The 13696-nt window shown below is 38.3% G+C and overlaps 1 protein-coding gene and 1 long non-coding RNA gene across 6 annotated transcripts in view; one reads left to right on the top strand and one right to left on the bottom strand.

The window, feature by feature from the left end:
* The window catches only part of LOC107075683 (uncharacterized), a 152986-nt gene that overhangs the window by 45076 nt on the left and 94214 nt on the right, over positions 1-13696 (top strand). The window lies entirely within an intron of this gene.
* igsf9bb (immunoglobulin superfamily, member 9Bb) overlaps positions 1-13696 on the bottom strand; it is a 171132-nt gene that overhangs the window by 71307 nt on the left and 86129 nt on the right. For all 4 annotated transcript variants that reach the window (XM_015337666.2, XM_015337667.2, XM_015337670.2 and 1 more), the window contains exons 6-7: positions 8975-9116; positions 4959-5104 (exon numbers count right to left, since the gene is read on the bottom strand). In XM_015337666.2, coding sequence (XP_015193152.2) covers positions 4959-5104; positions 8975-9116 — 288 coding nt within the window. The remainder of the gene's footprint in view (positions 1-4958; positions 5105-8974; positions 9117-13696) is intronic.

The raw sequence follows: 13696 nt of genomic DNA, 5'->3' as shown, positions 1-13696 counted from the left end.
AACAAGTGTGGTATGCTAGTAGGTCTCCAAAGAGACAAAGAACATGTCTTCCTATTGAAGGAGAGGACTGGATATTTATTGAGCATAGGAGACCAGTTTGCTGTGATAGTGTCCCTGAGTATGTTGGGATTGTTTGCCCCAATGAAGGCTTGTGTGAATGAAGTATTTTAAAATATTATACTATACACCCTAATGCTACCAAATAGTGCTGGTGCTTGTTACTCAGTTACTCAAATCATTAAAAAAAAACTGAGCAGTGTTCATGGGATGGAAGAAAAAGAATAAAATGCTTTTGATGAGAACAGCAGCAGACTCCTAATTTCTTGTAGACTGCTACCAGCAGTGTTTGAAGTCATGGATGAAAAGACACACAATGTGGCAATATATGCACCACAGATGTGTTGGTTTTTCCCACAGTGTGCAGTGGGTAATAAAAGAAAGGGAAACATTTAAATGTTTAAACTGGCATAATGATCAGTTGCAGAGGAGGGGGAGGCACAAAGTGGAGGAAGGGTTGGAATTTTAAAAAGCAGCTGAAGAAAATGTTGCTTTCTACTACTGTACAAGAGTATCTAAGGGCCTAATGGTGTTCAGGGATCTCCACAATATAAAACAATTAGTAGAGGTCAGGTGGTGCTTTCAGAACAAAAGTTAGAATTAGCTGCTAACCGAGTATTAGACATTATTATTAAGAATGAAATGTTGCAGGCAGCAAACTAATTCAGGAATGGCTGGCAAAAACAGACAGCTGTACTTGTTCTACAGTACTGCCTCGTTAGGGAATACTGGAAAGATACTTGACTGCTTCTATACTGTTCACCTCGGGGCTGGTTTTTGTGTAAATAGTATAACTACTTAGTAGTGCTGGTGGGCTCTTTGGCAGAGGATTCCTGTAGGATTCCAGTCTTAAGAGTTAGAAGAGCCTGTCAGTCTTCTAGCGCCGCCGTTGTAAATGCTAACATCAAAGACCAAAGGAGCCACGGGAAAACTGCTTTTACCGAGACTGGTACATCGATCCCAGCTCCTCAGATGTGTCCCTCCAACACTCAAAACTCCAAACGGTTTCTGTTCTTGTTGCTACCTGTACACACCTATAGAAGGCTCCACAACCAAAGGCTAGGTTTTATTTTTTCTTTAATACTTTTCAGTCACCTTAACCTCTGCTTACATGCTCCAGCTTATCTCTGTACTGTGTATACAGTATAATCTTTTATAAGGTAGTGTGAACGTGAGTACAAATGAATTCAAACTGATACTGGAAGTATTACCGGTTGCCTGCCTCTTCAAAAGTAATCCCAGTCCTAAAATTATCCCCATCTGTGGAATCGGTGTCATGTCATGGAATAAATGTTCCCTGCTAGAAAGGAATGAGATTAGCTCTTCAAACTGGTGACTTTGGAAACTACTGGAATGAACACACTATTGAGACACATTGAGACACATTTTCAGCAACAAGTTTACTGTACAGTGCTTATGTTTATTTCTAAAGTGCTTAAATAAGCACCTTTTTGTGAAATGTCCTAAAACAAAATATCTTCAGCCACTTAAATCATGTGTACTCCACATAATTTGAATTCCAAAATACTGAAAGGTATTCATTTCCTCCCTATAGTAAAATGAAATCCTCTGTGTTTCATAAAGCTTTGGGTTGGGAGATAAGATATAATAATGGCTTTTTCTTTATTTTTATACAAAAAAGAACTACTCTACACTAATTAAGCCAGTTCTCTGTGGCCAAAGCATTCTAATTCATAATTATGGATGAGCACCCCTTCTATGTTAACCATACAGATCCTTACTCGGATAGATTCTCTTTTTTTTGTCTTGGGCTACACTAATATGGAAAAGCCGTGAATTAACCATGAACTGGTTCTTCTACTCTCCTTCACATTCAGTGTTTAACTGCAACGCTGTTGCCGCATAAGAATTTCCAGATGCAGGGTCAGGGGATGTGTGCCCATCAGTACATTTCCATGCTATACCCTATCGCTCAGTGGAGCTGTGTGCCAGACTCAGCAGGGCATGAGCAGTTTGCAGGAAGCTGCAGCAGTGGCAGAGGAAGTCTTCTGGGATCAGGTCTGGATCGCTGCCAAGTCAGATTCTTCCTGTCTGATGCTCCTGTACAAGTCAGAGCTTCCACTGAGTGGGAGGGGTGAAATTGCATTTTCTCTACGACTGTCACTGCCACAGCTAATAAGCCTTATTGATGTGCATTTTTTTTCCCACCAGCCAACAGGGATGATTATACATTTTTTTTGTGGTCTGATTTCTGCTTTGCTTGCTGGTTGGCAAGAATTTTTAAGAAAACATATTGCAGGGGATTATTTTAATGAGCAAGTGTGCTGGGGTTTGGTCTGCCAAGACACAAGCACCTCTGCTGTCCCTGCAGGTCGTTCTACTGATCTTGCCTGAGTGTTCGGCTTGCTTTGAAATGTCAGTATGGATTTAAAAGCCTGCGCACCAAACACTGAAGGCATCGGAAACAGTCAGAGCTCACCTAGCTGGAGTGCATCAGCGCAGGTATGAAATTATTCAACATAGGAACAAAATAAACCTTGACGATTTGCATGTTCACAGTTATTCAATGTTTTCTCCTTTAACTTTCACAATAAATATTTGTGAAAGAAGAAGCAAAATGAAACAGTCTTCATTGTGGGAGGCTACCTAGGAACACCCTTCGCAACTCAAAACCATAACAAATGACATTTAATGTTGGAAACTACAAGAGTGCATAACAAACACAAGAAAACAGGAGGGTCTTCTTTATGCAAAGAGCTGTGGGAGTCAGGATATACAGTAGTTACCCAGCCATATTATTGAAGCTGATGTCTAGGTTTCCATTAAAAAAACAATTACATAAGATGTAGCAAGCCAGATGAGATTGTTAATTTTACTGACGTTTCTCATGCTACTTAACTTAAACATAGTAAATTCACTACTGGCAGCATACCAGACATTCATCCTTCCATGAGAAAAACAATCCCAAACGGCTTAATATTCAGTTCTCATAAATACATAATTTCAAACTTGTCAAAATTCCCACTCACAATGGTTATCTTACAATTCTGTCTGAGATCAACCTAACAATTTTAATTTTAGCATTAAACTTGAGTAGAAAAAGAAACCACACCATCAAGGACCCATACTTGTCCATAATATCCATAAAGTACTGTGACACATCATTGAAGTTTCAGCTTAAAAGCACTGAAAGCCGTTGATTTCAAAAGTGAAAACCATGGTATAGTGTCCAGGAATGAAACAACAGCAGCAAATAAGAAAAAGGTCCTGGTTTTACATCAAATCACATCCAGATTTCAATGAAAAATGAAATTGCATCGATGTTTTAAACAGCAGAAGTAAAACCTGAGGGAAAAGTACTGACCAGATTACTAAAAGGCTCAAGGTCATCGTTTCATTTCCACTCAGTGGCTCATGGGAGTGTGAACCATCAGATTGCAAATGTGTGAAATCACATCTTGATCACTTGACCACAATCACAAATGGCACTAATGGGCATTTTCACACACAATTCAAGGGCTAAATTGGCTCAGAGACTTAAGTAACCTCTCCTCTATTACAGAGCAACTAGCCAGAAATTTTGGATTTGACAGTTCCTTCCAGAAGAGAGACAGAAATGTCCTAGAACAATACTAAAAGGTCAAACTCCTTCATACAAAGTAATTCAAACACAAACAATGTCATTTTATTCCTGTTTATATAATCTCTTTAGCAAATAAAAAGGGGTGAGCTTTAAAAATTGAAATGAAGGTTTCTGAAGTAATATACAATATAATGTACATGTGTGTTGTGGAGGTTTTTCTACCTTTTTGGAGAAAAACAAAATATACAGCAAAATGGGGAAAAAAAAAAACAGAACTGGCTTTTGTTTTAACCAAATGATTAAGGAACTCTTAATTACTATTATTATTTTCTATCATCTTTCTCCAAGGATGAACTGTGGAATTCCACAGATTGATCAGGAATGGTTAAAATGACTGAGCTATTAATTATTTTTCGGCTCGCAATTTACAATGGATTACTGTGGAATGTCTTTCATTGCAGTCAATGGAAGACCAGATACTGAGCTGCTAATTCATGAAGCAGACAAGGAATGTTTTGCATCTTGCATTGTCTGGAAAAAGGACAACATTCTTTCTAGTATTTTATTTCTTATATTAGAATTTTTTTTTCTCACTGCACATCATTAAAACAATTCTTGAAATTTGCTTAAACACAGACAATACACAAATGTTGTTCTAAAAAACCAATAAGAAAATCTGAGAACTGTAATTGGGGTGTACAATTACTGTGATTGATGTACGTGCCAAATATGAAAGCTCTTCTCGTTGAAGTGGTCAAGACCTTTTCTGTGCCATTTTAAAATGAGTGTCAATTACTTAGCACACCAAAACTGGAACGGAGGAAGCAATGAATGGACTACTTTGATGGGCAAAAAGAAGTGAATGCTGGGAATCTTGAACAGAGAGGTCTACAAAGGCTTTGACACAGTCAACCAAATGGACTTCTTCAGACTCAACAGCAAAACGCGATCCAATCAAGCAAAAAATACTCAAAGGTGCCTTAAAACCTGAGAAAGTTTACCTGTTTTTTTTTTACATAAACGTGTAAACACACATGTTTCACAAATGTGGGAGTTTGGAATAACCTATTCTTTGGAAAAACCATGTTTCATAGCTGCTAGGCCAATGAAATGGGATGCTCAGATTGGTAAGCTACTCTTCTAGCAAATTAAGAAGCTAGATTACTTTCTTTATGTTTCTATGCTCATTAGTTAAGTTGAAACTTTTGCAATCTGCGCAAAAGTCACATCAAAACTGCGGCCCAGTTGCATGCAATTTCCCAATTTTACCAGGGATGCTCATTTTGATGGGGAGGGCTTTTGTATTCACTCTGTTTTCTTGTTTCACTTTGACTTCAGCAGTCGGTTCAATACTCACACTGTACCGTCAGGTAGGCTGAAGCAGAGGGTGAGCGGCCCAAGCTGTTGCTGGGAATGCAGGTATACTTCCCAGAATCCTCGGGCTTCACTCGAAAGATGATGAGGGTTCCATCAATCAAAATCCGCACTCTAAGCTTCAAGTCACTAGGGAGACAAAAAAATAAAAAATTAATAAAACCAGGCTTACAAAAATGACCACATTTAGATCCACTCTGCTGGTACACTGTGTATTGGGTGGTTTTAAAGAATCTTTGCATGAGTGTCCATCAAAACAATTACTTTCATACACTTCCTTAAACCAAAGATAGCAGTTCAATTTGGAAATGGATTTTATCAAAAAAGCAAAGCAACACAAAGCACAAAATAAGATTTTGGAACTGGTATCTCTACAGCCTGAAACAACACTATTTTATAGAGCAGCAAATTTACAATGCTGGTTTGTGTTTTTTGAATGCCCATCACATTGGTTATTGCCTGCTATTTTTTAAATCTTCCTCCATGAGAGCATTTTTGAAATTGTAACACAAGAGCCCCATCTGCATGACTGGCTTAATGAGATCTAGCAGATAATCGAACAAGGAGAGACAGACTCGGGAGAGTCTTACTGCTGGTTGGCTGACTCCAGGGGTCATGGACTTGTTTGGCGAAGATTAAACCAAAAAATGGAAATGATTTTACACTGGTGACCATTTGTCATCCATCACAACCAGGCCGAGAAGCAATGAAATAAAACAGCATTCATTATTTTTGCCCTTGAAAATATTTACAACCTATTTAGAGTAGCAAAAAAGTAGTATTCTCTTTAAAATAAGCTTCAACAACGGAAGCATTAAATGTAGTTTTTAAGAGGTGGCACTAGAGAGCACTGTGTTGCTTACAAACTGATGTGAAAACAGAATGAGGGAAATAGGGGGTGTGTCTGAGTGAGAAATGATTGGTGTTGCTAGAGGTGCTTACTTTCAGATGACTTCAAAGTAAAATAATAAAAATCAGTTTTTGAATAGTTTTACATCTTTTTGGACTGTCAAAATCTATTATATATAAATATATTTTCAAATAAGAGTACTGTAGATTTCCTGTATCCATAAACAGCACAAAAAAGTGCCTATAACAATCCAGTTCTGCATGGTTTTCTGTTTTCTGAAAATATAACTGAAAGCTCTGATTTATATGATTTATGTATATAAAGCAATCACATCAGCATTAAAAAAAGCCTACAAAATGAAAGGTGAATTTACAGATCATAGATCAATTGCCTTAGAGTCTAAGAATTCTGGTACAATAGATTCCACATTAGTCCTTAATCTTTGCATTATCAGTGAAAATCAGTGAATCCCTACAACTTAACCATATTCTGCCTCCTTCAAGGTACATCTCCGTTTTTTCCACTCGTACTGTTTTTATAGCCAGCAGCTATATCACCCTGCAACTCTCGACTAGTAACCCACTGAAGATAAGCGAGTGTGAGCCTGGCTGTACCTGTATGGGAGACCCGTCTGTGTGGGTCCTAATGCCCCAGTATAGTGATGGGAACACTATACTTTTAAACAGTGCCATCCTTTCGATGAGATGTAAAACCGAGCTCTCTATGGTCATTAAAAATCCCAGGTCACTTCTCAAAAAGAGTACAGGTGTTACCCCGGTGTGTTAGCCAAATTTCCTCCTGGGCTTTACCAGTCATGGCCTCCTAATAATCCACATCTATGAACTGGCTTCATCCCTCTGCTCTCCTCCCCACTGAGAGCTGGTGTGTGAGGAACGTACTGGCGCACTTTGGCTGCCAGCGCATCATCCAGATGGTGGTGGAGGGGAGTCCCCCTTACCTGTAAAGAGCTTTGAGTCGTGTGTCCACAAAAGCGCAAGGATACATTCATTAATTAACAGATAGATAAATTATCCTTGCACTATATAGTGCTTTAAACTAATTAATTCTTAACACTGGACTCGTAACAACAACATGTTACAGTACTATCAAATAAAATAATTCTAAGGAACGCTACAGGTTCACTTTCATGCTCTTATACTGTATCTGAGCTCTCCCGAGAAGTGGTCACCAGCCTTCCACACTCCCATACTGCATTTCTACACCTGCTGGCAGCCTCTGTTTAAAATGCTTTAGTTCTCAAGGAGCAAAAAAGATCCCTTTCTAAGGAGTCAGTGCAGTACGCATGGAGAAACCTGATGCAGCTCTTGGCTATATTTTTGATAATCCATGCCAGTGAAGCGTGTGATGACACAAGCACAGTGTCACAAGATATTCATGTCAGGAAGAAACAACCTGCTTTGTACACACTAGATACAAGCATGCAATTGCTTAGCCAGGATCACAAAAGCGCCTGCACATACTAGCCGTCTCACCATGGGATTTAGTCATATTGCAAAAGAAGATTTGAATCTGTTTACAGTCTGTTGGAGACCAGTTCCTAAAAATATTACATTTTCTGCCAGAGCGGTATACTTGATAGTTTGGGAAAAACCTGTACAAAAACATTACTTGTATGATTTTATCAAATACAGTAAAGCATAATCTTTGTGATCAATCCTGTAACATGACAGCATCTCTGACACATTCACAAAAAAAAATGTTTCAGCAGACCATGCACTAAATATTTCCATGTGCAACTTTCAATGCTGCAACATTTTTTGAAAAATACAGTATATAAAAATTTAAAAGCTTTAAACTTTAAACTACTATATTTAGGATTCCAGAAGATGCAATTATTTGGGGAAACAAATCTGAATTTTTGGGGAGTTCTGTCAGGGAGTGCATGTGACAATCCATTGCATGTGTCTTTAGAGCTAAATCAATGTCTATTATGATTATCCACTATCATTTTATTTGGAGTTCAGAGATTACAATTATGCCTTATAAGTGACATTATTTGCTTGGTTTATTTCAGCATTTTAATTGTTATGATGTAGATTATCCATTTAAAAAGGCAACAGGGGAAATCTATTTTATTCGAAATGAAAGGTGATATATCGCATACTTAGATTTTAATCTTGATTAAAACTACTGGGCATAGGCTTTCTCATTAAATTTTACAATTTAAAGCAATTTTAGTCCATCCTGCTGCACAACATTGTCATATATTACAATGTTGCTAGGTATAAACGTGTTCTAAGCTCCAATACAGCTGTCAGTAATTTCTGTAACAATTCTATACTATAACATCTGGAAAAGAAGTGTAAGGTCAGGAAAGGTTCCAGCCCAAAATGTGCCCATGACCATTTGTCAGCTTAGGGTGATTACAGAGAGAGTTATGCCTGCCTTCCAATCAATGCTGCATACAAAGTGTCAAATAACGAATAGTTCAGTAGGTGGTTCTGCCAGCTGTGTGATTGTGGGTGTCCCTGCTGAAAAAGCTGAATTTTTAAAAACAAAATTTTTATGGCAAATCCAATTTGAGTGGGTAATAAGTATTGTTAATCCCAAATTTGCAAAAAGAGAAATCTTTAGTCAACCAGCCTTAACCATAATTATAACAGCATATTATAATTGAGGGACTATACTATTATAATAGAACAGAACTATAAAATTATACTTACCCCCCATGAAAATAGAGGTCCTGCATACGTTTGCTGCCTGATTTTACTGTATTACCTGTATAAGCTGTGCCTGAGTGTTGTGTAATTCTTAGTCTTCACTGACTGTAAGGGGCTTAATTATTATTAATCCTTATTTGCCTGATTTGCAAGCTGGGTTAAGGACCCCATATTTCATTTTCAACTTGATTTGTCTTATTTTTTAATTATATCCCCCCAACACATTACAATAGGAATGCAATGGGAGCACTGCGGTTTGACAGTGCCTGCTGTTCCTAATTTGTTTTAGTGTGTGCATTCCTACCCTGTTGACTGCTGCTTCATCTATCAATTACTGCAAGTTATGTGTCATTCTCTGAAGACATAAAATCAACGTTTGATTTATCCCCTTCATTCCTCTAAAAAGGTCATTCTTCAACAGCTAGGCAAAGCATAATAACACAAATGTGAACCCGATCATAACTTTACTTCTTGAAGAAGACATTTTCTTCCTCCTGAAACCAGATGTATGTCAGGTTGCCAGGGTATGCTTCTGCTTGACAGGTGAACAGGGCATCCTGGGATATGTTTACAGTAATGTTCTCAGGTGGTGACACGATAAATGGAGGTCCTGGGGAAAAAAAGCAAAGAGAGAGCTTCTTGAGTAACATGCTTGGCGGAAACTATTTCTGCAATATTTTATCAATTTGGACACTTGTTTCCAAGTGCTTAGAATTACAGCAATACATCAGATCAGTGACCAAAAAGAATATATATATATTTACAATTATTTAATACCCACCCATAGTTAAAATGAAAAAAAACTGATACTTATTCACAAAAATGAATGTTCATACAAATCATTTAAAATTACAATAGTTAACTTTCAACAAATGACCTCCTTTAATCAGAAACCACGAAGGTGCAAATCACATACATCTCCAGCGGGGAATAGAAGTTTCTTAGAATTACCATTTAAATGGTAAATTCCCTGCAGTGAACTGAAACTACTCTATCACCTTCTTTTAATATTATTGCCAGAAATTGTATGTCTAACTCAGAATTGCAGGAACACATCGAAATACCTTTAAAAAGAAACACTCCTAACAATAACTATAAGAGACTATAAACTATAGAGCCTTTATAACTCTAAAATTTGGTTCACTGATTGAACACAATCTACTCCATCAATCACTGAGACATAAGAAGTAGTGCTAATTGTTTAGCTAGGCATAACCAGAAGAATGAGCTGAAACTTATTTACTTTGACATCCTGGACAAACTACATCAATGCTCTCTTGTTTAACTTGCTAAGAGAGTTTATAATATTGCTTATCCTGGGGACAAAACCTGAAATGGTTAATTAGTACAACCCTTCATTGCAAAATTAATTAAACAAATCCACTGTTTCAGTGAAGAGAAAGAACAGATGTTATACTGTAGTGTTTAAATACATATCAGTATTTACAGATGTTCCTATGGTTCTTTGGCATGTATTTTTGAACCAGATTTTCTGAGGAAAGTAGTGCATTTTTATCTATTAATGATTAGTCAGGACTCCCCTGGTTTGTTAGTTTTTCAGAGTACCATGGAATTCTAATGGACTAAAGAAGCTAACAACTTAAACCATTAAACCTAGCACTCCAGACTGGTCTATTCACAACCAATGATAGCTAGCAATGGTGGTGAAAGCATCTTGTATTTGATCAAGTAGCTTTCCTTTCGTGAAAACACGATTTTGTTCACAAAACAAAAATTGCAAATGTTGTTTATCCATTAGAACCTGATAGAATAGTTTGAATGGTATTGACCTCATGTGTTAGTCAGCTAGATAGTGTCATCCACAGGATTTCACACGGTGTTATAGTACAATTTTACAATGAGTTTACTGCTTTAGGGGTTTTATTGTTTTGTTTCCCCCCACCGCTAGTTATATGCACACTTTGCATCTTAAGAAGATGCAACTGAAAGTCACTGTGGATGAATGAAAATTACGAAAAATAAATGTACCAGCCCCAAAATATAGAAGCACCCAGACTACCTTTCTAGTACTACTCCTGAAGTCTTTGTGCTAGTAGAAACCCCCAAAAATCCTCTGTACTGGGACCAAATATCACTGAAGATGTCTGAGACATTTCTAATGCACATACAGGTATATACAAGCAATTACTTCTAAAGAGGTCAAAAGTAGAGTTCTAACCCAACTCTCCTTATGTGGCTATACTGTGACAGTATTTGTTTTGAATTTATAGTACTTAAGGAGAACCATCTATATAGGCTACAGAAAGAAAGCTTTAGTGAAATCTTTTTTTTTGGACAGAATGTTTAGGGCTGTTTTGGAACATGCCTGATGCATTAAGCTGAATACCTGTCTTCATTCTTTACAGGACTGTTTCTATTCACTCGTACTGTTCTGCACTATATAAATATCTTCCTTTTATGAAGGTATCTGGCTTGCTCACTGAACTGATTTATTCATAATTCTCAAAGAGGAAAGGACAGAAGGTACCTGTGAGCATCCAATGTTTAAACAGACAATGAGTCATGTATATTGCAGACTTATGCCTTGTTTTCCCAGCTTATGACCCAAGAAGACTATACGTCTAACTGCTGATGGAGAACAAGGCAGGGCAGAATGTTATGTCTATGTGTGTATGGTAATTTGTCATTTTCAAGAGTCTCAATGTATATGTGTGTGTGTGGTGTGGAGGGGGTGACACTGACAAGGTCCCTGTGATTAAAAGTGATTGATGCACCCTGATCCCACTGATGCCTATTCATTCTTTCTATTGGCTGGCCCGGTTAAAGTCTTCCTCTAGGCAATACATAAATCAATCGTTTGTTTAACAAGGTGTTCTATCATGCCCACTGGCTAAAAAGCTGGAAAATTTCCCTTTTCTCTTGCAGACTGACACCTTCATTGTTGTGGAATTTTCATTGCAAATGTAAGACTTTCTTCTCCTCTCCGGAGGTTTTTCTGCTTGTGAACAGGTGCTGTGCTCATCCCCTTCTGTTTGGGAAGAGCAGCTGCTAAAAACTCCAGCTAGGGGAATGGCGCACTCGGTGTTCGTCTAGCTGATGCTCGTACTGTATAATGCAGGCTTGCGCCGAAATCTAGACAAACAACCTCAGAACACCACAGCCTCTGTCGGACCTGACAATCAGGCTGTTACCGTGACAACAACATATGGGCAGGAATCAATCCCACTTCAATGCATTTGTGATATCATGGTGATCAGTCTAAGTGCGTCCTACCTCGCTTCTGTGTTTTTCTTATGCACTTCTTGGTTTTGGATTTTTGTGTGTTTTCTCTTCTCTTTTTAGATTTCCCCCTTTCGCTTTTCACTCAAATTGTTCTGTTTTTTTTTTTACTTTTGCCGGTACCCTTAGTTTTTCTCCTTGGATCTCCTTTGGCGCCTTTGTTAGTTTTCGCAGACCCGAACTCTGCCCACTTCCTTTGACTCCCGCAGATTGTGCAAGCCGGCTTCATTGCTCTGCACTGCAATTTGCAACTTACCTGCCATTGGATCTGTCTTCAGCTGTGCTTATGCAAGTGCAGAGCATTACAGCTTGGTTTTGTTTTAGATTGGGGTCCCCAAGGAAGCCCTGAGGACCCTCCTGAAGCAAACAGCTCGTGAGATCACAGAGAATGATCAAAGAGAAAAGGGTCCTGACTTATTACACACATAATCAAGTCTTCTGGAGGAGCAGAGGATACCAAATGCAAGCCCATATCTTCCACTTAAGATGCCACTGTGCAACATTCATGCACCCTAAAATATATGCAATGCAGATGAGGGGCTCAATCATAAACATGTGAGATGTGCAAAAATTAATGCAAGGAAAATTGGCACTTGAATTTGTTCTATAGTCGTCATAGGTTTCAAGGGGGTCACCCATTTTACTGCCCCGTGAATGCTTTATGAACTCCCAATTCCTGACCTGTGACCTGCTTCCACTGCTGATGTGTTTTGAATCACTCGCTTGTGAATAGCCCTAGTTTGCTTGGTGCAAACAAAGCAGTGGCTAAAGCAATGTCATGGCATTCATGATGGTACAATAAGGTGCAGTACACACAGCAACACCAAGCGCTTTGGTTCATGGGCCATTATGCCTTCATCACGTCCTACCACAATTTAAATCACATTATGAGCAGTTTTTATGCCAGTCTTCCCTTTCATGAGAGCCACTACTATAGATCTCACTCATAGACGTGACAGCCAGCCATCATGGATTTTGAATCAAGCTGGTGATTCCTATCCTTCTTTTGACCAATTATGCATGAAACGTCGGTTCAATGTTCAATCTAGTGCAAAGCAACAGTCAAAGGGAATGCATGTACTGTATGTGTGTGAAAGAGAGAGTTACTCACATCCCCAGAGTCATTCATGCACAGAGGGTTGAAAGTAAGAGCTGCCAGGCATTGAGAGAGATAGTGTCAACTGGTACTGCTGCAGCTAATCTCTCCACAATTGTAAAACCGAATCAAGAGCTGTCTCCAGTCAACCCACAATACCTACAGTAGTTTCACTCCAGCGAATTGTACCTCGAAGGTGAAAGCCACAAGTTATTGGAGTACATGGACTGAGGGACTGAGAGGACTGTATACAAGTAATTTTATATGTGGAAGGAATGATCTGTAAAAACGTATTTGATTTGAAAATCCCGCCACTGGAATCCTGCACATATATATTATGTACAGACTGAACATTCACATTTGAGAGGGAGAGGGTGGCAGAGCTGTGTATATGAATAGCTGGAGGTACTGACTGGCACAGAAAGACTGCAAACAGCTGTGAGAAGATCCACACCAACTTAAAATAACACATTTGCTGTTTCTGCATATCACATCCACATCACTAAGATAAGGTCAAACAGAAGAGAGAGTGAACAATCAGAGCATCTGGTGAATGGAAAAACTACGATACATTTTGTTACTGGATTATTTCCTGCAGCTATGTTGTTAAGTAAGGTTAATAAAATAGCCAGTATAATCGTTCACAGAAAAAAGCTATGTTCAATGTGATGTGACACATCCATATCACTAGAATCCTAGAAACAAATAATCTTTTAAAACAAATTTGTAACAGAAATTGTATACTGTGTGTCATAAAACATGTTAATTTAGAAAAATAATTGCTCTAGCATTTTCCAGGAGCTGTAGATACCATTAAAGTCCTGACAGTTCTCAGAGCAGCCTTGTGAAGAAGT

This window comes from Lepisosteus oculatus, chromosome 23 (assembly GCF_040954835.1).
Source record: "Lepisosteus oculatus isolate fLepOcu1 chromosome 23, fLepOcu1.hap2, whole genome shotgun sequence".
NCBI lineage: Eukaryota > Metazoa > Chordata > Actinopteri > Semionotiformes > Lepisosteidae > Lepisosteus > Lepisosteus oculatus.
Note: the sequence above shows the minus strand (reverse complement) of the source record. Positions and strands in the feature narration are given on the sequence as shown.